A 22907-nucleotide genomic window follows, 5' to 3' on the forward strand; every position below is an offset into this window, starting at 1 on the left:
CCCTGATAAGCAAATCTGCTAATTAATCAAACTCTTTACTTAATTCAACCATCTCAGTCCACCTGTTGAAATATCTCTATAGCCTTGCTATACACTGATCTGGACTAGTCTCACAAGAGCGCTTACCAAACCCTTCCGTAGTCATCTTATATCTTTAAGTGCAGGGCCTCCTCAGAATGCATACTTCTTAGTAATGGACTTAGGCAAACAACCTACTTATTCTTATGCCAGCCTTTACTTTCTGTATTCAGATTTTTGTATGGAAGTGTCCATGTTGTCATGTTTTTCTTTAAATCATGATAATTTTGGCTTTACAGAGGCTATAAGGGTGCTAGTGTAGCTTGCTTGCCCTTCCACTTCTGCCTTTAGTCTTACTACTGTATTTGAAATCCAAGTTCCCACTATCTTTCAGTTTCTTGTCTCTGTTTCTCAGTTTGTTGTCTCTGTTTCTCAGTTTCTTGACTCTTGTTTTTCAGCTTCTTCTCTTTGTACTATCCTATTATTTTGGCTGCCACATTTAGAGGGCTGCTTGTCTTGCCTTTGGCAATACTGTAGTATGAAGACAGAATGGAGTTCTGGTTACTTCAGGCCTTTGGGGCGAGCACCCACCCCAGCCTTATTGAAACTACCGCCCTTCCTCTCTCTCAGATGCCAATCTGTCTTATTTTCCCCTTCAGATTCCCCAAGATCTCTAAGCCTTGCTGGCAGGGTTTAAAGAAATGATGAAGACCCTGGAAGTCATGAGGGAAAAGTGTCCGAAGTATTTCACAGTTGCCTTTCTTGAGTGAGATGTCGACTGGGACTTAAGTCTCGTCTACAAACCCTAACCGTCCAGGAGTATTTGCTACATCCTCTCTGTAGATAGAATGGCACAAGGTGTGTGGTAATTGATCATTGGAGATGATTTCATGTTTGGGCAACCCTGAGAAACATTTACTTTTGAGTACCTATCCAGCAAAACTACAAGGCCATCAATTTTTATTCTCTGTTATGAACTGAAGAGAGCTCTGCAGTTGGTTATTATGTTTCCCACCTGAATATCATCTTAGGCTTTTATTAGGTATTCTAATTTTTACCTGGTCAGTGGGTTTTTCCATGGTTTCTTCTCCAGGAAGGAGTCCTTTCTTTTAACATGCAGGGCAAAAATATAGAGGTTGAATCTCACACCCCACTAGCAGACAAGTATCTGGGTTTGCTCATGAAATGGCAAAACTCAGGGAGGTGTTAGTTTGTGATTCCTGGCTTTGCCAGCTGTCATATCATAGGAGCTCTCATTGCAACAGAGCAGATTCCTTCTTTCCCTTTGGTGGTGCTGAGGCGCTACTGTCAGGTCCAAATGACCGTTCTTCTCTCCTGATCCAGTCACAGAAGTGCTAGTGCAGTGATAGACAATAGGAATCTCTTAGGGGTACTTCTGTGAACTCTCCCTCCTTCCAGAATGCATTGATTTTTGTATGCTTTGATGGAGGGCTAGAACACTTCAGGACTGTTAATGCAGTTGATAGGCTACCCAGCATAGCTGTTTGTTACAACATAACTGTAGTGGAACCTTGCCAAGCAAAGAAGGCTTTGCTTTTGCTTCGTGTTGGGCAATTGCAGATGCATAAGTAAATGATTTGCCACACTATTGGGCTGTCAGCCTTTGGGGATGGGGCTGGCAGACCAGCTCAGTGGTTGGAGTCAGATTGGTATGGGTAGTCTGTATTCCCACAAATGGTAGAAATTTCAGTTTGAGCTGGTGTTATTACCCCCATGCTCAGTCTTTTAGTTTCCAGAGTGAACAGTAATTTTACAATATTATGTTCTCCCGTCCCATTCCTGGGGGGCAATAATGAAGGTTATATTCCATTATCCTGGGCATGATCTGGGTTCTAAGCTTTCTGCCATTTAACCTGTTTCTTATCCTCAGGTGATGAATAGTGTTGATCACTCATGTTTTCAAGATGACTCTGGCTATTCCCTGTGTCAGAAGTTGAGTGGCAGTGTTAGCATAGTATGTAAGATGTGTCTTCCTCCATTCTTTCTTTTACAGGTGGGAGGGGCATAGGTAGAGCTACTTGCTAGACCATTTTGGGTTTTGACCATAAGTAGCTTCCTTCCACCTTGAATTCCCTTATAAGGGATTTCATGGTTCTCCGATGTTTTTCCCTTACTTAAATAGTACTCACTGGTAATGCAGGGTATTGTGCCATAGGGCATTACTGCTCTGGTCAACCTTTTCACCAGACCAGTAGGAGGTTACAGGAGTTGTGACATCCCAGTTGACTGTGACTTTTTCCCTCCTGATGAATGTTTCATGTATAAAGAGTGATTGTATGTAATTCCTTAGGAACAAATAACAGACTTAAAAAATAATTTGTATTTATCCTAGGTAAGCAGAGCAGAACCCTTTATATAATTAAAGTCACCTCAGTTGCCCTGCTTGATCCTTGCAGCCAAAGGAAGAGTGGCTGGAGTAGGTAGGTGAGTGAGGGGTATTGGTAGGTGAGTGAGGGGTATTACCCCACTCATCCCCCTTAACCATCAGTTACCAAGTTCAACGACCATCCTAGCTTACACTGAAGGATACAGTACTCCTATATAAAACACTGAATTTTAATCCTAAGAAAAATACAATTTTTTTTTTTTTATTTGTTATACCATACTTCATTATAACTGCAGTTCTAATAAATTTTTCATGTTTTATTGTAGGTAATGAATCAGTATGGTAGTCCTTCATATAAAACAAGGTGATGAAAGCCAGTTTCTTCTTGAAACATCGGTACTGGCTACTGTTGATGATACAATGAGAAGAATTGTCATGATTTTCAATGGAAGGATGAAAGTCTATCGTATCTGTGCTGGTAAGAGGAAATTTTCATTACAGTATGAATTTTTATTTGTGAAATTCTCATTACAGTATTAATTTTTACTTGCATACCCAAAGTTTGTATTGTAATTTCTATTTTAACAAGATATGTGATTTGTCATTGTGTTGCCTGTAATCTACACATATTTCTAATTCCCACTACATAGTTCAGAATAATGTCATTTTGTATAAGGTCCACAATAATATATCAATGGTACAATGTGAAGCTTTATAAAAATGTATAAAAAGCCTTCAAACCCAATCCTGGGTTCGTCTTCAGTCAACTAAGTACAGTTAAGTGTTTTGTGTCCTTTGTGCACTGAACAACAGAAAGAACATGCCCATATCACAGAACTGGAGGCTTTCAAAAAGGGTAAATGTTAATGCTTCCTTTGTGCACTGAACAATAGAAAGAACAGATACGTGCCCATATCCCAGAACTGGAGGTCTTCAAAAAGAGAAGAGAGATTTGGCTTGCCTTCCGGGGGAAAGTTGGAGAAGCCCTAGCCATAGCATGTGACTACAATGATACAAGCAGTCCTCAGTTATCGGCAATCCGGTTTTTCAGGGCTTATTTAGCGAAGAAAATCAGTGATTTTCAGCACCGATATGCGCCAATTTCTGCGTATTGGCGCCGATACATACCTATCAGAGTCGCCGATTTTCGGTTATCGGCAATTTTCACTTATCGTCACGCCGTTGGAATGGAACCCCCGCTGATAACCGGGGACTGCCTGTATACCAATCATGGCCAAAGTAGCCAAGATACTGAGGAAGCAGATGCTTGAACATGGGACAGAATTTGATGGAACCTCAACAGCAGGCACTAGAAGAGAATCTGTGCCACCAAGTGTGCTGCAAAATGGTTGGGATATAAAATCCCAACTTCAGTATAGATCATCTAGCTTTAGCACAACTTTTGTTCTTCAGCTGTTGGAAGACTCCAGCATCTTCCACAGCCACCAGACATTCCAAGTCAAGAGAACCTTCACTTCCAGTATACCTTGGTCTCCTGGTCTTTGCAAAAACCAGAAAGTGTTATTTAATTGATACACTTCATCTACACTTCATCAGCATGGAATCAGCATCAGCTGTGATAGGTTTCTGGAACGGACAAAAGGTTGGGAGAAGCAGTTGTAGCAAGGGTTGTGGAGGAAGGAGTAGTTTGTCCCATTACTCTAAGAGAAGAGCTCTTTACAACTATCGATGCTAACAGTTTGGACCAGTGTCCAAGTGCCACAGCAGCACAAATATCTTTCCATTGCTTTATTGCAGCATCCAAGCAATGATAAGGATGAGGTCAGAAATTTGGCCCAAATTATCCAAAATGGAATAAAGTTAAAAAATGCAGAATAAAAATTTTAAAATTATCTTCTTTTCATGAATATTACACAAATGTACCACCTGCTCACTGTAAAATGAACTTCCCTCCCTTCATACAGTGGAAGTGAGGGACACCAACAAGTTGTGCTATCTAAACACATTTCTCTTGAGTGTGAATGGCTTTAGAAAGTCAGTCTGTTGGACAAGAGTGAAAATGCTGTGTCTGTATCGTAGGCAGCACATCATGCTTCTCATAAGCAACAGGAGCCCTTTGAAGTATGCTTGTTATCAAAATTGCCTCTTTTGTTCATGAAACTTACCTGTCAGATATATATATAGCTGCATTCTCCGAAGTCCGACAGAATTTCAAAAAAAAACTCACGGCACACGCAGTGGGGCCAGGTGGTTAGTACCCATTCCCGCCGCTGGGAGGCGGGTATCAGGAACCATTCCCGTTTTCTATTCAGATTTTCTCTGTCGCCGGTACTGTCAACATCTGTTTTCAGTACCTCCGTCTTTGGATTTCGTAAACTCGTTATTTTGACTTTTGGTTTTTATCACGGCTGCATCGTGATTGGATTGTGAATTGGCATACGCTTTTGTGGACTGTTTTTTAGATCTGATTTTGATTGCTCTTTGATTGATGTCTGGATCTAGTTCTGCTAGCTTCAGAGTATGTTGTGCGAATGAGTGTAAGGTGAGGCTACCGAAGACTTCGGTAGATCCTCACACTGTATGCACGAGGTGAATATTAAATGATCGCTGCAAGGAGTGTGAGACTTGCCGAATGCAAGCTGGAAGGTGTTTGTTGCCTATATCCGCAAGTTGGAGCGTCATAGGATCTGGAGGTCTTCCTCCAGGAGTGCTAGTAGAGTAAGGATATTTATTCCTCTCCTTTAAACCCGAGCTTCTCGGGGAGTAAGCAATTAGATCCAAATTTAAGACAACAATTTGGAGCGGAAGGTGATACTTTCGCCTACGTTATTTTTGTCAAGTACTTGCTTCGGCAGTAGTTATACTAAAATTGGAACGTTACTAATTATAAACACCATCCGTGCTCTGGAATCGAAAGTGATTTCTCTTTAAAGTGCAGTAAGTGTTGTGATCCCCCTAGTGCAGTGGAGGGGGCCAGATCGGCCGTATAATGCCTCTAGGCCTGGACCTCTGTCGGACTCCCAGGACTTTGGGAGTGCAAGTCAAAAGCCTCAAGAGGGTTCGCGGACCCCACCGATCTGGCGTCCCCTTCGGGACCTGTTGACGTTTCTCAGGCTGCCAAGGATCGTGCTCGTGCACGTATCCTGAAGGTTTGCTTCTCGTCCTCCGAGGCGTCCTCCCCATGCAAGGGGTGGAACTCTCGGAAGGACTCTTGCCCGCCTTAGAGAAGCTTCAGAGAAGAGGACGCTTCACGTCCTCTTTCTCAAGGCGTATTTTCGTCTTCTTTGAGTGTTTCGACGCTTTCCCCCGGCTGCAGCGTGACGCTCCGCAGCAGCTATCCTGGGCGCTTCTGTAGCTGCTCGTCAGGACGCCCCTCTCGCTGCCGTGCACGGCGCTTGGATGGGCGGCGACAGGACGCTCATCAGGACATCTCTTTGGTTGCTCGTCGTGACTCTTCAGATCAATCAAAGACCGCTCGCTGGATCACCATCGTGGCGATCGGCTGCAGCCTGACGCTCCGCAAGCAGCTATCCTGGACGCTTCTGTAGCTGCTCGTCAGGACGCTCCTCTTGCTGCCGTGCAGGACGCTCGGCTGGACGCTTGTCAGGACGCCTCTTTGGTTGTTCAACGTGACGCTTCAGAGCAATCAAAGACTGCAGGGAATCGAATCTCCTTCTGCGTGTTGCACCGCAGGTCTTCCGTTCTCCCAAGGACTTGGGAGACTCTCTGGTTTCTCCCATTGAAGAGAAGTCTCTTGTGAGTCGGAGCCTGCAGACCTTTAGCAGCCTCTACTTCCTCGTCTACGGACTTCCAGGTGTTACCCGGTCTTCTCAAGGACTTGTTTGGCGACAAGTTCAAACCCTCGGCTCCTCTCTCTCTCCTCCTTCGAGTTAACTTCATCCAAGGCGATGAGAGCGCCGGGGTTTGTTAAGATGACTTCGTCTCTGGCGACGAAGAAGGCCTTCAAGAAGGTTAACACCTGGATTGAGGAAAGAAAGACCCAAGGCAAGACTTCTTTTACCCTGCCTCCGTCCAAGCTTTGCGGCAAGGCAGGTTTATGATACTAGACCGGAGAGGACATCGGCTCATGTGTTCCTTCGTCATCCCAGGGGTCTTCGTTACCTTGGTCGACGCGCCTAGAAGGTCCTTCCTATCTGCAACCAAAGCGTCGTGGACTTTGTCGGAGACGGATCTACATTTGAAGGGACTTTTTCGTCCCATAGAAGTCTTTAATTTCCTGGACTGGTGTTTGAGGACTCTAGACATTAAGATTAGAAGTTCCTTCTCTATCAGCCTGAGGGAGCTGTCCAGCATCTGGATCTGCTTGGACAAGGCTGTCAGGGATGACTAGGAGGAACTGGCTTCCCTCTTTTGTACGGGCCTCTTGAAGAAGAGGGCCTTGTACTTTAACTTTACACTAAGTCAGTTTCTCCGTCGCAGAGGGCAGAATTGCTGTTCGCCCCGTTGTCAAGCCATCTCTCCCCCCTGTCTTTGATCAAGGATCTCGCCGCCAGGAAGGCCACTCAAGATCTCTTGGACCACTCGTCAAACGCCCGGCAGTCCCTTTGTCGTCGTCGTCGAGTCAGACCTCCAGGAAGCAGAAGCCTTTCATAGAGGAGCTTCTTCCTATAGATCCTCTCCCCGAGGAAGAGGTCTTTCAGAGCGGAGCCCGCCTAAACCTAGGGGCAAGAAGTGACCTGCAGCGCCTCAGACGCCTGTAGGAGCCAGGCTTCTTTCGTTTGCGGGAGCCTGGAGAGCAAGAGGGGAGGACTCCTGGTCCCTCCTATTTTTCGAGAGAGGATGCAAGATCCTTTTCTCGACATGCCACATCTGTGCACGTTGCCCAGGGATCTGTCGCCCTTCTACCATCAAGAGAAGCAAAAGCCCTTTTCGAGTTATTAGTGCAAATGCTCGAAAAAGCTGTGAGCTAGTCCTGGAGTTGGACTCCCAGGATTCTTCTGCCGACTGTTCCTAGTTCCGAAGCAGTCGGAAGGATGGAGATCAGTCCCCAGATGTCAGCGGACTGAACCGCTTCATGGCGAAGGGAAAGTTCACGATGGAGACGTCCTAGTCTGTTCTAGGAGCATTTAGACCAGGAGATTGGTTGTCTCGCTGGACCTTCGGGACGCCTTCTTTCACGTCCCCATACATCTCCAGTCGAGGAAGTTCCTGAGGTTTGTATCGGGGACGAGTGTTCCAATTCAGAGCTCTTTGCTTCGGGCTAAGCACAGCCCCTGTGATCTTCACGATCATCATGTAGAATGTGGCGAGATGGCTTCACTTAGCGGGCATACGAATCTCGCTTTACCTGAACGATTGGCTCTTTCGAGCCTCTTCACAGTCAAAATGTCTGGAGGACCTGAAATCGACTTTGATGTTGACGAAGTCCCTAGGACTTTAGCAAACGTAGACAAGTCCCATCGGATCCTGACGCAGTCCTTAGTGTTCTGGGGATTCAGATGGATTCAGTGGCTTTTCAAGCTTTTCCGTCCCAGGAACGCAGCAATGCTTTGGAAAAGTCTCATCCTACCTGGGAAGGAAATATGCCCGGTGAGGAATGGTTGAGATTTGCTGGGGACCATTTCCTCGCTGGAGAAGTTGGTTTCCCTGGGAAGACTGCATCTCAGACCCTCCAGTTTTTCCTGGCGGAAAACTAGATAAACTAGGAGGATCTAAAAGGAGTCCCTGAGGATCTCTCCGTAGTCAAGATCTCCTGAGGTGGTGGCTCGTCCCTCAAAGTTGGCAGAAGAGGTTTTCTCTACACCTTCAGAGCCCCGATCTAGTGTGGTTTTCCGACGCGTCCAGGAGGGATGAGGAGCAACACTAGGGGAAGGAAGTGTCAGGCACCTGGAGAGGGGAACAGGTGTCCTGGCACATCAATCTCTAAGAGTTTAGGGCGATTCTGCTGGACCTGTTTTTTTTCTTCGAGAGCCAAGCCTCAGGCCGAGTGATACAGGTAAACTTCGGGCAACACCACAGCCCTGGCATACCTCAAGAAACAGGGAGGAACTCACTCCCGGTCCCTGTTTGTACTGGCGTAGATTTCCTGCTTTGGGCGCATGCTCGGTATCACGATCCTTACGAGGTTCGTGGCAGGAGTGGAGAATGTCCACGAGGACCTTCTCAGTCGGGCAGCGTCATCTTCCGCCGACCGAGTGGATCCTTCATGAGGAGGTGTGTCAGGAGCTGTGGAGATTATGAGGACGTCCCTTGGTGGATCTCTTCACGACATCCAGGACAAGGACTAGATCCAGGAGCAGTAGCGGTAGATGCCCTCCTCTGGGATTGGAAGGGAATGGATCTTTACGCCTTTCCTCCCTTCAAGATTCTGGGGGAGGTCATCGCAGCGCCAGAAGGGACGTCAATGATGTTGATCGCCCCCCTTTTGGCCGGCGGCAGGGTGGTTCACAGAGGTCATGACCTTCCTGGTGGATTTCCCAAGAGAGCTTCCCCTTAGAACCGATCTGCTCAGACAGCCCCCACTTCGAAAGGTACCACAAAGCCTCCCGCTCTGAGTCTGACTGCGTTCAGACTATCACGAGTTGGCGAGAGTGAGGGTTTTTCATGAGCAGTGGCAAGGGCTATCGCCGGCGCCAGGAGACCCTCCTCCTATTTGGTGTACCGATCTTAGTGGGCCAATTTCAGGAAAGGGTGCAGAAGCAATGGGATTTTCCTCACCTCGTTCTCTGTGCTGCAGATAGCGGACTTCCTGCTTCATCTTGGGGAGAAGGAAAAGCTGGCAGCCTTGACAATTAAAGGACGTTGAAATGTGCTCTCGGCAGTCTTCAGACTTAGAGTTTTAGACTTTACTGACTATAAGGATCTTCACGATCTCTTGAGGTCCTTTGAGACTTCTAAGGTACCTCATCTGTGGACGCCTTCCTAGAACCTGGATATCGTCCTAGAATTTTTGAAGTCGGTTACATTCGAGCCTCTTCATTCGGCATCGCCCAGGAATGTGACAAGGGAGGCTTTTTCCTAACTGCTTTTGGCGACAACGAAGAGAGTTAGTGAAGTTCAAGCCATCAACAAGCACATAGACTTTAGAGGGCATAAGGCCTTATGCTCCCTTTAGCCCTATGTTTCTCGCCAAGAACGAGAACCCTTCTCACCCTTGGCCCGAGAGTTTTGAGATCAAGGATATAGCAGAAATTCTTGGCAAGAATAAGAGAGAGTCCTGTGCCCTGTCAGGGCTCTCAATTTTTCTTAGATAGGACGAAAGGAGGCCGAGGCCCGTCGGACAATTTGTGGTGTTCTGTCAAAGGCCGGACTTTCCGATATCCAAGAATGCTCTGACATTCTTTTTAAAAATACGTTCAGGAGGCTCATTCTACCTGCCAAGACAGCGACATGAGACTCCTGAAAGTCAAGGCTCACTTAGTGAGAGCTATCACGACCTGGTGGCTTTCCAGAAGAACATGTCCCTTAGCGATCTTCTGGGTACCACCTTCTGGCTTAAGCGATTCGGTGTTCGCTTCACATTTCTTGGGGACGTGAAGGCGACATACGAAAACTGCTATCTGTTAGGACCATACGTTTCCGCATGCTTGGGGGCAGAGAGCAATACTCATCCTATCCTTTAGAGGTTAGGAAGTATTTTTAATCTAGATTTTGTGTTTTTATGGTTTTGGGTTGCACCGAGGTGCACGTCCCAGTCTTTAGCTTATACTAAGTTTTATTACTTAGATAGGCTCGGTCAGGTGGTTGGTCGTTGCTCCTTTTGCCCTCACAGTATGGTCTTATGATCTAGTCCCATTGTGGTCACGCCCCCGTGGACAGATCATCTAGAACTCACCAGCTATATAGGTCACTACCTTGCTGGAGACTCTAGTAAAGCAGAAGCAGGCTTGGGTGACAGTATCACGAAGTCAGCTATGCTAACAGGTAAGGAACCAAGGCGTCAATCGCCTACATATATTTGTTTCCTAAATCCTATTCTGTCTCTTCCCACCTCCAATGGTGGGATTCAGCTATATATATATCTGACAGGTAAGTTTCATGAACAAAATGATATTTTAATAATAAAATAAAGTTTGTTCATGCCTGGCAGATATATAATCATAGTGCCCACCCTCCTCCCCTCAGGAGACAGTGGCACTAGAAGATCTGAATAGAAAACGGGAATGGTTCCTGATACCCGCCTCCCAGCGGCGGGAATGGGTACTAACCACCTGGCCCCACTGCGTGTGCCGTGAGTTTTTTTTTTAAATTCTGTCGGACTTCGGAGAATGCAGCTATATACTGTATATATCTGCCAGGTAAGTATGAACAAACTTTATTTTATTATTAAAATATCATTTTTCAAGAGTCAGCTCATTCAATTGCAGTTATCAGATGTGCCATGGATACTGCAAGAGCAACCACAGTTTCTCAGTCCTGGACAAACCCCAGTTCTAGCAGTTGATCAGCCAGTATTTACAATTGCCAAGCAAATCCAATGGCAATGGCCTTTGCAGTATGGTGATATGGTTGTCGTGTTTGGAGGGCTACATTTAGAAATGGCAGCATTCAGAATTCTTAGTGATCTCTTGAAACTTCAGAAAACAAGCTCATAACTTACAAAAGCCTCATTGGTAGTAGTCTTCCCTGTCGAAGAACTCCACAAAATCTGCAACAAAGGTGAGATTTAGCTGTATTCACCTCCATAAAAGATTTACCAGTGGTGATTACTGGAGCTTTAAGAACATATTCTTTCTTGATGAGGATGCTGTAATTGCAAATGGCATGAAGAAATTCAACAATGCATTGAATGAATTATGTAATGTCACAACCAATCCCTATCATTAAAAGAAGGAGATCCTTGGGGACAGACCTAAATGAGCAATACTATTCCCCAGCTTGGAATGGCAATGCATAATTTTCATGGCTTCTTACACATCTTCCCTGCATTGCATGTCCACACCTAAAGGATGTAGCAGGGAGGTGATGGCCTATCATCAAAGTTAACATTAATATTAAGGGCATCTGTAGGCTTCACAGGTGCAGTGGCATCTCTAGATCGTGGACTACACCTGATCTGGCAACCAGTCAAAAATGAAAAACCTAAGATTTTAGATGAAGGCATCATCTCATGGAAATTATATCTGGGAATCTGAACAAAGAAGAATAGGAACTTGACACCCAGGAGAATTTATGGTGTGTTGTGGACACATGCCTTTGTCAAGATCAAGAGACAGCCAAGTATACAGGTCTTGAATAGTGATTTACAATTGAGTAATAAGTATGGTACAAATAGAAATGGGTAGAAATTTGCATAAGGGATAAATGGGAAAATCTAGAGAAAACCCCTTACAATGCTTTGCCTCATAAATAATTTTAATAATACCATAATTGACTTTTTAAGGTGATTTAGCACTTTAATTAATTATAATTCTGTTTTGGCTGAAATAAGTAATTTTTTGTATGGTTTGTTTTTATAATTTTTCTTTTTTTCTATTCAGAAATGGAGATGCTTGCAGAACACGGTCCTTCACTTCCTTCTGAGATGCAGGGTTTAACAGAAGACCAGATAAAGGACCTTAAACTTGAAGATGAGTGGGCTGAAGTCTGCATTCCAAGTGGAGGCTTCTGTATGAACAAGTAGGATAACATTTGATGTTTATATACTGAATTAAATTTTATATATTGTTGGCAAACCTGGTTAAGATTTTTCTAAATTAAAACTGATTGTGGCAAATCTCATGAAGAGCTTTACAACTGCCTTTGGGACATCGGCTACCTCTCCAGGCAAGCTCGCATATGTGTACAGTAATATCTCCTTATCCACAATAATAGACCAAGGCCCTGCCAGATAGGGTCGAAATCCAGATAAGACTCTCTTGGCAAGGGTTAGTATGGCTCAGTTACAGGATTCAATAATTCAAAAGCTTCATTTGTTATTTATGGAGACTGTCATGCAAAACACTTTGAGTGCCTGAATTCAAATTCCACAGATCAACATGGCCAGTCTGCTCTTGAGTTTTGTGCATCCTCCAATTTTGTCCAGGTAATTGAGGAACCCACCCATATTTCTGGTAATACAGATTAGCCCTCATATTCGCTGATGTTCCAGCTATTGTCAAGCCCAAGGTCTGGGAATATATTGGCATGTCTGCCATTAAGATGGACATATCTGTCAATCAGTACACTGTATACCTAATGCCACCATTAGGAAAATGGTCTGGCTGAAATCTAGGCCCAGTTGGGATCGCGCTATTGAAGCATGTCAGGCACTTAATATTTCAGATGCTATATTAGATCCTGATCCCAAGAAGTTAAATGAAATGCAAAGTGCCATTTTAATAAGTTATGTCCTTACCAAGGTCATTAAGATTAGGACAAAGGACCTGCCATGATTTGATGATACTGTATACATGTAGACAAGCTTACCATGACAAACAGACCAAATTCAATACTTTTTTTCTTTTTTTTTCTTCGTTTTAACGTGCTTTTTCCCATTTTTATATGGGGTAAGCCGCGATGCCTTCTTTGAAGGACTTTGATTTGGCGTTGGGGTAGGCCGTAACCTCGATCGGCTGCCCTGCCTGACATCGCTTAGACCCGGTAACGATGTGTGCGTGTATCGTACCAATCCCCAGCTCCCTTTCTCCCAGCAGCGAGGAGAACTGGGCGGTTAGGTCGACAGTTCGAGACGTGTGAGGTGTATGTTATGTTTTTAGAAGATGTTGGAGTGGCTTTGTTTATGTGTATTAGTCTGTAACACCCATTTGCTTTCAGCAAACCTATCCGATGATTACATACGTAATCCCGGGGTGTCTACACGGATAGGAAAGTGTCCGCCTTCTCTGACCAGTCGGCTGCAGATTTGAACCCGCGCCACGGACCTCTACGAAGTCCTAGGCTGCTGCTCTACCGACTGAGCCATCGAGGCTCCAGACCAAATTCAATACATGGAGACAAAATTGTTTAAATGAAAATTACATATCAAAGTCTAAAGAATACAAGGTCTTCCCATGTGCAGGTAGATTGAGGATTTGTTGGCCAGTGAAGTGCATGGCATCATGTCTGCTTCTCGCACTCTGACTATGCTTAATGATTCATTAATATTTGGGGTTTATTCCTACTATTTTACTGTCAGATATTATGCAGCAATAAATACTTTTATTTACTGAATAAAATTATTTAAAAGGAATAAATTTTATGTCAACCTACAACAAACAACTAAAAATCATTTACTGATTTGTAGTATCCAAGGAGAAAACTGTATGTCAGCCAACAAATAAAAATATATAAACAATAAAAAGTATAAAAGAAATACATATTACATACCTTTAGTATTATTTATTACAAAATGATATTCATCTGTCATTTTACTAGTAAAATTCTGTAAACGATAAGACGGATAAATGAAACTTTTATTACATACCGTTAAGATTAATGTGTATGACTGATAATCCTCTGCACCTTTCTGTACAAACATACTACATTAATTTATTGGAAAAAATCAGCAAATAGTGGTAAATATCTATGACTGCAGTATATATACATAACATAATCACTATTTTTTAATAATTTTTTCAACTTAATGTTTAATTTTTTATATAAAATGATGGTCCTATTCAGATTTTGCATCCTAAAAAATGTTCTACAATGATAAAAATATGAAATTATATCAGCAGGAAGCAAAACCAACTTTGCAATGTTTGCCTGTAACCCACTTGCTTGGTCTTAAAGATTTTTCCCATGGTGACATTTGAAAAGTTGTCTATCACTTTCAATTAACCTTTGTCAGTACCTGGAAAATCTGAGCTAGTATGTAAATCTATAATGATAGATAAGTAAAAATTAAAAATGATGCAGAAGTATTTTTTCCTGATCTCTACACTGCACATATTTGTAAACAAAGGGTCTGTATGTTTATTCTTGCTGCCTTAGGTCAAGGTTGAATGCGGTCAAAGCCTCCGGAAGATCGGACATCACAACCTAGGCTGCGCAGAAAAGGTCTTATTTTTGTTCGTGGATAGGTAGACCTTGTATTCTCTAGAGCTTGTTTATATCAGGTTCATTTTTCAAATATGAGCATCTTTAGATATGAAGTGACACATGCAGAATTCTCCAAGGTGTGAAAATCAACCAGTGAACCAGGGTTGGCGTGGGTAGATATCCAGGGACCTACCCACTTTCCTGCCCAGGCCGGGTTTTTTAATCTAAAAAACCCAGGCGGTTTTTTTTTAAGTTTTTAGCTGTTTTCTGCTTCTGTAATCCATTATCATTGTTCTATTATGTAATTTTTAGTTTGATACATAATTTAAAGTAGAACAAATATACTGTATTTACAACCCCCTTTTTTTAAATTATGGAAGATATAATAGAATAGTTTTCTAATCTAAAAAAAAAGGGCAGGTTTTTTTTTCCTTTTTTAGCTGTTTTCTGCTTCTATAACACATTATTATGGTACTGTTGTGTAAATTTTAGTTGGATACATAATGAATAGTAGAACAGTATACCTAGAAACCCATTTTTTTTTTATTTTAGAAGACATAATATAGTACATTACAATTTACAGTACAGCAAGTCTCCTACTGCGAGATTAGTTTCTGAGACATGTAAGACAGATCTGTTCTTAAGTCAGATTTATGGTCAGACCAGGCACATAAGGTACTTGAGATTTAGCATAGGCCTACTAAGCAAACTGAAGTCTCAGCTTTTTTACTGCAACTGGGCATTACTGTACTGTACAGTTACAGTATACAATATGCACATACATTATAAAATATCAGGAATAAAAGAAAATCCAGTGTTTGTTATGATTTTATATTGAAAAGTAATGTAATTATGAAAAACTAGCGACATTTAATACTTTAGGCCTAAAGACAAACTTGGCATTGATTTTGGGTGGTACAGAACTTAAACTTTCATAGGCCTATTCAAGCAAAAATAGTAAAGATGCATTTAAGCAAAGAGCTAGTACAGTACAGTAATTCAATAGACCACCGCATTTTAAGTAATTTGGTTATAAAAAAAGGTACCTGTTGACAAAACAAAACATAAAGTACAGTAGCTTACTTTTGCCTGCTGATGTAAAGCAATCATTAGTTTTTTAATTTTGTGTACGGCAGGTAAAATACAATGAATTAGGCTTATACCCTTGTAGGGCCTGTAGGCACTTTACATTCCTATAGGTCAGTATACACTATTTCGCAATTACCATTCTGCTGGTTCTCCCTTGAGCATTCTGTTGCACTTCACCAGCTTTGCAGTCTTCTCCTTGTCTAGTCTGTTTCTTAATTTAGTGTGAATTTGACCAAAGTGGAAAAAATTCTTTAAACTGATGCTGAAGAAGCTGGCAGGGAACTTAGTATTTCTTGCATAAACTTGCAACATTGCAGTGTAACTGGACCACTTATTTTTTTCTGTTTTTGCTTCCATTATTTTCCCCCACTTGGATGGCAAGAAAGTTTCAGTTACTTTGGCTGCCAACATTGATTTGGGATAGGCTGCTTAATCTTCAATAGACAAAGCCATCAAAGGTGCTACAAAATCTGCATTAATTGAGGATAGCCACACAGTTGCCACATCACCTTGATCAATGGATAATTTTTTTCCTTTATATTTGGGATGAGCCTGATAGGCAACAAAATGAATGGGGGTCACACACTGTTGAAATGGTTTTTTGATTAATTCATTGAAAGGTTGAAGAACAGGAGCTTCCTGAAAATCTAGCCACACTTTCACAGACTCCCCCAAAGTACAGTGGTCACTCTGAAATGTGTTTAAGGCAATAGACACTAATTTCAGTTGCTGGATGAGGTTCATTGTTTCCATTTGAATGCTGGCATTTCTTACAGTAGACAGAATATTTTTATCAGTCTCAGGATGCTCACAGCTTATCTCAAAATATTTCTGATAATTCTTAAGGAAAGTGTCTATGCATGCTTCTTGGCTGTTCCATCTTGTATCATTGGGGATCTGTGAGCTTAATCCCCCCTTTTCTCTTAAACATGCTTGTGGTAGATGATGATTTCTACTACTTTTAAAAGCACAGTTCTAGGGGATACTTCTTTCTCCACCAGGTTCAAATAATGTGCCGCGCACCCATAGACATACAGCAAACGCCCTCCATCTGCACATTGATCTCCTCTATCTTCAAATATGTTTTTCAATCTGTTTCTTGCACCTAACATCTTTTTTTCACTGTCAGAACAAAATGCAAGTACCTGAAATTATAAAGAAAGATTTGGATACTGTGAATGTGATACTGTACTGTATATTCACTTTTATCAAAAAGCAGTAATATAGTGTGGACACTGTGAATGTGATACTGTACTGTATATTCACTTTTATCAAAAAGCAGTAATGCAGTGTAAGCTAGCGACTGTGAATTATAATTTTAATATAATGACACTGTACAGCAATGTTAATTAAAGTGTAATCTATATGAAGTAACAGTGTAATAATGAATTTACAAAATACAGTACATTAGAGTACAGTACAATATTATTATAATTATTATACTGTGTTTACAACAAATGTGTTGAGTCTCGTCAAGTCAACACGAGTCTTGACATGCCTTGAATCACCACCCCGAGTTATTATTAAAGTTGACAATAATTTTTGTATCTTAAATCTTTGGAAAAATCGTTTACACGGGATGTGTCGAGTCAGTTCAAGTCAGTGTTACATTGAGTTACAGATAGGTCTGGGCCTATTTTCTACATCAGTCACACACAGTAAGTAAAAGCACAGTGGTTAGTCATTATCATACTATATAATAGCAATGTTACAAATGCTGTCTTGCGCAGCACCATGAGAATCTGTTAAGTTAGCAGAAAAAAGATGTCACAATAATAAATATTTTTTTTATAATCAGTTTTATTGAAATAAAGTGACATTCATTCTAATGAACACGTAATCATACCAATTTTTTTTTTTAAGAAAATGTTGCAAATGCAGCAGCATATAAAGAATTTTGAACCTTTCAGCTTTGATATATACAGTATCAATAAATTATCAAACCTTAAGTAATGATTGTCAGTTTATGTAATATCTATTAAAATCGAAGTTTTTATGAAATATGCAATTTATTTGTTACCACTGCCAACTGTTTTTTTTTCTGCTGATCTAAACAGATTTTCTCAATGCTCTACCAGACAGCATGATGTCTTGTAACCTGGCAAGGCACCAACTTGACAAGTGTTGATTTTCATTGACGTAACTCAATGCGATGCAAATCATAAAATCATACAGTGCATTTGGATTTTAGTGAAAATTTAGCATATTGGTCACAATTTAAATACTTCTACAAGGAAGTATTGTAGAATAGTAATTCCACATAAAAAGATAGTTGATTATCTCACCTTGCATTTATAGGTTTCCTAGCAAAAATCAATCTCTTTTTCTGCAATGGTACTGCAGTACTCAGCAGTTTCCTTTTCAGAACCTGTATCCACTGAATGTATGAAGAAAGCTTTAGTACCTGTGTGAAGATATGTTGCAATGATCGGTTGGTTATGTACGTTTGACCAACCATCTTGAATAAGTGTCACATTCGTCCATTCTAATTCAGCTGTTAATTCCTTCTCACATTGCCCATTTACCTCGTCGAGCAAGTATCCACCAAGATCATGTCTATCAGGGTGCTTGTATGAACCTCCCCTGAGCATTGTCATCAGTTTTTTCATTAGATAATTATCTGCCACATTGAAAGGAATATTGTTTGCATAAAATGTTCTAGCAAACTGTAGATCTAGAAGTTTCTTTTCTGATTCTGTTGTTTTGTGAACAAATTTGTCAACCTGTTGGAGGACCCTAGAGCAAAAGGGCACGTCACTGTCAGCTGATTTTGTAGAAGTATTTGACATTGAGCTTGCACTTCTTTTCAAAGGTTGTGAAGTTGGATCAAATGTAGATGTCTTTTCTAGATTAATTATTTCAGCTGGTAAATCATCAGGGTCTAACTCTTCCTCCTTTGAGAGCACATATTTAGCATATACAGTACACCGTTTCAAGTGTTCTCTAAGTCTCTCAATTTTTTAACTGATTTTCTGATCACAATGTACACATTTTTTGTTGTTTCTTCAAATTCCATCCATTCTGTTCCTTTGAATCTTCCTTTGCTTGTCATGATGAATTCACTGTGCTCTAAAGATATCTTGATCCTACAGTGCCACTAAGTAAAGTGATTGCTCTTCTTTCAATGAAGTGCTTATATAGGCCTTACAAGTTTCAGCATGTATGCCAATCAGTCCATTTTCCTCAACTTTAGTATTTCATGTTGCAGCATGATGTAATTATGATTATTGTATTCTTCAATCTGAGCTCACATGTCCCAGAATCTACACGCTATCAATAACAGTATATAACAAGTCAGTGTAGTAAATGTTTCAATGGAAAAATGAAAATAGCCACAGTTAACTGTAATGAACTAAAAGAAAAAAAAGTCAGAGAACTTAGAGAAGGAATGCATTTCAAGCTCAACAAGTTTAATCATGTACATTAGGCATTTGGCTCTGTGGTTTCTCTTTACTGTTACATCATCTTGCATGTTGTATCTTGTTTTATGTAGGTAAAATGGCATGACAGGCAAACAAACCTCAGTTGCTGTACAAGTTGCCGACTAACTCACATATCATACTTACATGCGACATATAGGCAAATGATGATAAATAAATTATTAGATAGATAAATGGCAATGGGGAAAAAATTGTTTAATAAAAGTTGCTGTCAGAAACTTGGGACTTCAGTTTCCCAAACTTTCCATAGTAGGCCTAAGCTAAAGAAGTCTTTAATTACCATATATACCTGGTCCTGGTCTGACTTAACCCTTAAAATACGGGACTGCAATATTGGTACAGACTGGACTTAAAATCGGTCTCAGGAAAGGATCTTGTACTCAGTTGGAAACTTGCGTGTCTGTTCAACTTATTTTTAAAAAGCCTGCCCAGGCTGGGTTTTTCTAAAAAACCCGGGTTTGTTTACCAACCTTGCGTCATTACCCTAGAAAAGTTTACATTTCACATTTGATGCAATTAATTGCATCACCCTGAGAGAGAGAGAGAGAGATTTTGCAGTTTGTGAAAGGTAACAGCTGATTGAACAGTGAACAAGATCTGAATAATATCCAATCACAGTTCATCTTGTCTTGGACTCATATGGACATGCATTACTTGTTCCACCTAAACATGACCTAATTTAATGGTTGCAACTGAACAAAAAGTGGACAAGAATTAAATGCAACACCTAGTCTTTTGTTCGCGTTGCACGGACAGGCAATATCTTCATGTAACTTAGCACTTCTTTCAGCAATCATATTTGTCTGTTTATTACTTTCTCTCTCTCTCTCTCTCTCTCTCTCTCTCTCTCTCTCTCTCTCTCTCTCTCTCTCTCTCTCTCTCTCTCTCTCTCTCATTGTCATTTTTTTGGTTTTTAATCATTTTATGTAGTGAAAATGTACAAAACACCAAGAAATAAAAAATGAGAAGTGATATGAGAGAGAATGAAGGGGTTTGTGGGGTTGTGCTCTAGTTATGTAGGTTTTTTTTTTAACTGTGGCTCTCTCTCTCTCTCTCTCTCTCTCTCTCTCTCTCTCTCTCTCTCTCTCTCTCTCTCTCTCTCTCTCTTTGACATTTTTATTGGTTTTTCATCATTTTATGCAGTGAACATTATGACAAAATGCCAAGAAATAACAAGTGAGAGGTGATGTGGGTGTGCGTGTGTGTAGGGGAGTTTCTTACTGTGGTATGGATGGAATGCCCCCTCTCTCTCTCTCTCTCTCTCTCTCTCTCTCTCTCTCTCTCTCTCTCTCTCTCTCTCTCTCTCTCTCTCTCTCTCTCTCTCTCTCTCTCTCTCTCTCTCACAAATAAAAAATGAGAAATGATAAGGAAGTTGTGTGTGTATAGTATATCTTATAGGTATGGAGGGGAGCTTTTTTGTGCATTATTGAATCTCTCTCTCTCTCTCTCTTGCATTGCACATGATTATTTTATTACAAGCTAATATCTTTTGATAAAATGGGAAAAAACACAAACGTGAAAAACATAAAGCAAAGTATTTTTACCAACCGTGAAAGCTCTCAAGAAGCAGACATCCCCCCTACCACTCTTCACCTATCTTACACAGCCTTCTAACCCCTTCCCCAGCTGGGGAACCTCCCTCCCTGGTCACCCACCCCACCTATAACCCTTTCTCTGCATGCTTATGCCTGTGAACAGCATTACTAACACTTCTCTGCCTGCACAGAGTGACCAGAGTGCCCATCCCATCTCACCCAATCTTGCCCTCCTACCCAGGAAACTATTTCCTTAGCATCCAACTATTATCTTTCATTTCCTTATCTTTGTGATGGTTTTAACTTAACAATTATAATTTGTGTTTCTTTGGCTTTAATAGTTGTATAAAGTGCCTGCTTATTTGAACATTCTGCTAAGTGTCTGTTTGCTGCTGCTGCTGCTGCACTCTGTATTTTTATTTTGAACAGTATTTCTGATGGCCTATTTATTGTCGTTGAATTTAAAGCCTGTTTCAGAGAAGGTAATACCACTGAGAAGGCAGAGCTAGCAAGTTTTAAGACCATCATAATAGCCAGTAGTCACTGATATTTAGTTTTAGTAATATCTTGGTTGGAATTATTATATAATGAGTGCCAGAAATTCATTGTTACATGTGAATTGTCATCTTTTATATTTTATATTTTATATTTTTTATCCGTTATTAAAAATACTGTGATCATTGCCTTGCAGGGATGTATGTGGCAAGCGCAATGGACGTCAACCTGTAGAAAACATGCTTGAAGTTTTGCACAAAACAATTAAAGAGGCCAAGGGTATCATATCTAAGGTATAAGAAAAGGTTTTGACCTGCCTTTGCATAACTGCCATCACCATATAATTATTACATTGGTCATCTTTATGACTATATCAGCCTTTGATGCACTGCAGTATAATTTCACTTTGTATTTTTGTCAACAACAAAAAATTATTTTTCTCTAGTAGTTTGTTTCAACACAAATCCATTACTTTACTGTAGCCAAATCTGCATTTACAACACTCTCCAGATGCTCCATTAAAGCATCTCTTGTAGCTGTAGTGGAATTGGCAATTTTTCTCTGTGATGAATGTCTCACATGCAACCTCACTTCCCCAGAAGTTTGCTAGAATTTGTTCATTGCCACTTTCAATTTCTAATTTTATAATTATTCAACTTTGCATATTATTATCTTCAGAGTTGGAGTTATTATTTTACTCTAATTGCTGTTTTCATATACGTAACTTACCAAGTAATTACATAGCTACAGTTTCCACTCACTCGGCAGCTTCAATTTTAAAAAGCAGTAGAACATCAATAGTTTAGGGTAGGTGACGAGCCCCACCCACCAACGGGAGTGCTGGAAACGACTTAGCAGAAAACCTCATTCTGCTTCTGCCGGCTCTCGAGTAACATCGGGGTTTGCTGCAGCTTTAGTTTACTGATTTTTGGTTGTATGACTGCATTTTGCTGAATTATTGTCGCTTTTTTGAGTAGCCTTCAAGCTTTAATAGCTTTTAGGATCATATTTCTAGTTCTTTGGTTGTTATTATTATGTCTGATTCAAGTTCACTGATTTTCGCCATTGTAGCGAAAGTTGCAAAACCAGATTAATCAATCTTCATATGATTCTCATACAATTTGCAGTAAATGTAGGGTGCAGAAATATATTAGGGAGAAAACTTGTGCTAAATGTAATGATTAGACTAGCCCTCCTATTTTTAATCCATCTACTCCCGTGCCTGACTCCCGCACTTCTGAACCCAATGCCATTGCCAGCCTTGAGTCTCGGTGTAAAAAGAATTTCACATAGTAGTGATACAGTGAAGTGGAGGTGTCTACTAGTCCTGCCGACGCTCCTCTACAAAGGTCCCAGTCAGACTCCCCTAACCTGGGAGGAGGCATATTTGAAGTTCAAGGGAGGTCAGTGGGGTTTGCTCATGGGTAGGCACCCCCTCAGTCGAACCTGTTGCGTGTTCCCAGGAATTGGCAGACAGCCACTGGAAAGGTGTCTTGACAGGAGAAAGTGTTGTGCAAGTGGAGGAGGTGACTGCTTGTCCCGCCAGTTCTTCTAGACGAAGGTCCCTGTCAGATTCCCCTAAACCTGGGAGGAGGCAAACCGGAGGTCCAAGGGAGGTCGGTGGGGTTTGCCCACTGGTATTCGCCCCCTCAGTCAAGCCTGTTCATCGATCTCTGGCGTCGACAGACAGCCATTGGAAAGGCATCTCTGTGGATGTGCATCAGTTGTCATATGACTCTCAAGACTCCAGCCCAGACTTGGAAGCCCCGCAAGCTCTTTCTAGATTTTTCTTGTCCATTGAAGAGGTAAGCAGGCGATACTGGCCGCTCTTCCCTGCCCAGTTGGCGGTTTAAGGAGCCGGGTGCAGTCCTCAACCTTCCCCAGCTGACATGAGCATCCGCTGCCAGTTTCGGAGTACTTGCCGCCAGCTCCCGAGCACTCGGCACCAGTTGCCAAGCGCACTGCGCCTGCTTCCGAGTACCCGGCTCCAGCTCCCAAGTGCTTGATGCCAGCTCCCAAGCACTGAGCACCAGTTGCCAAGCACCCAGCACCCACTTCCAAGTACCCAGCTCCAGTTCCCAAGCTCTCGACGCCAGCTCC

General features: G+C 41.6%; 1 protein-coding gene across 6 annotated transcripts in view; it reads left to right on the forward strand.

Annotated features, from left to right (window-relative positions):
- LOC136840251 (cilia- and flagella-associated protein 298) overlaps positions 1 to 22907 on the forward strand; it is a 297225-nt gene that overhangs the window by 25363 nt on the left and 248955 nt on the right. For all 6 annotated transcript variants that reach the window (XM_067106876.1, XM_067106878.1, XM_067106877.1 and 3 more), the window contains 3 exons: positions 2692 to 2843; positions 11767 to 11905; positions 21004 to 21100. In XM_067106876.1, the coding sequence (XP_066962977.1) occupies positions 2705 to 2843; positions 11767 to 11905; positions 21004 to 21100 (375 nt within the window). In that variant the 5' untranslated portion in view covers positions 2692 to 2704. The remainder of the gene's footprint in view (positions 1 to 2691; positions 2844 to 11766; positions 11906 to 21003; positions 21101 to 22907) is intronic.

Source organism: Macrobrachium rosenbergii, chromosome 7 (genome assembly GCF_040412425.1).
Source record: "Macrobrachium rosenbergii isolate ZJJX-2024 chromosome 7, ASM4041242v1, whole genome shotgun sequence".
Lineage (NCBI taxonomy): Eukaryota > Metazoa > Arthropoda > Malacostraca > Decapoda > Palaemonidae > Macrobrachium > Macrobrachium rosenbergii.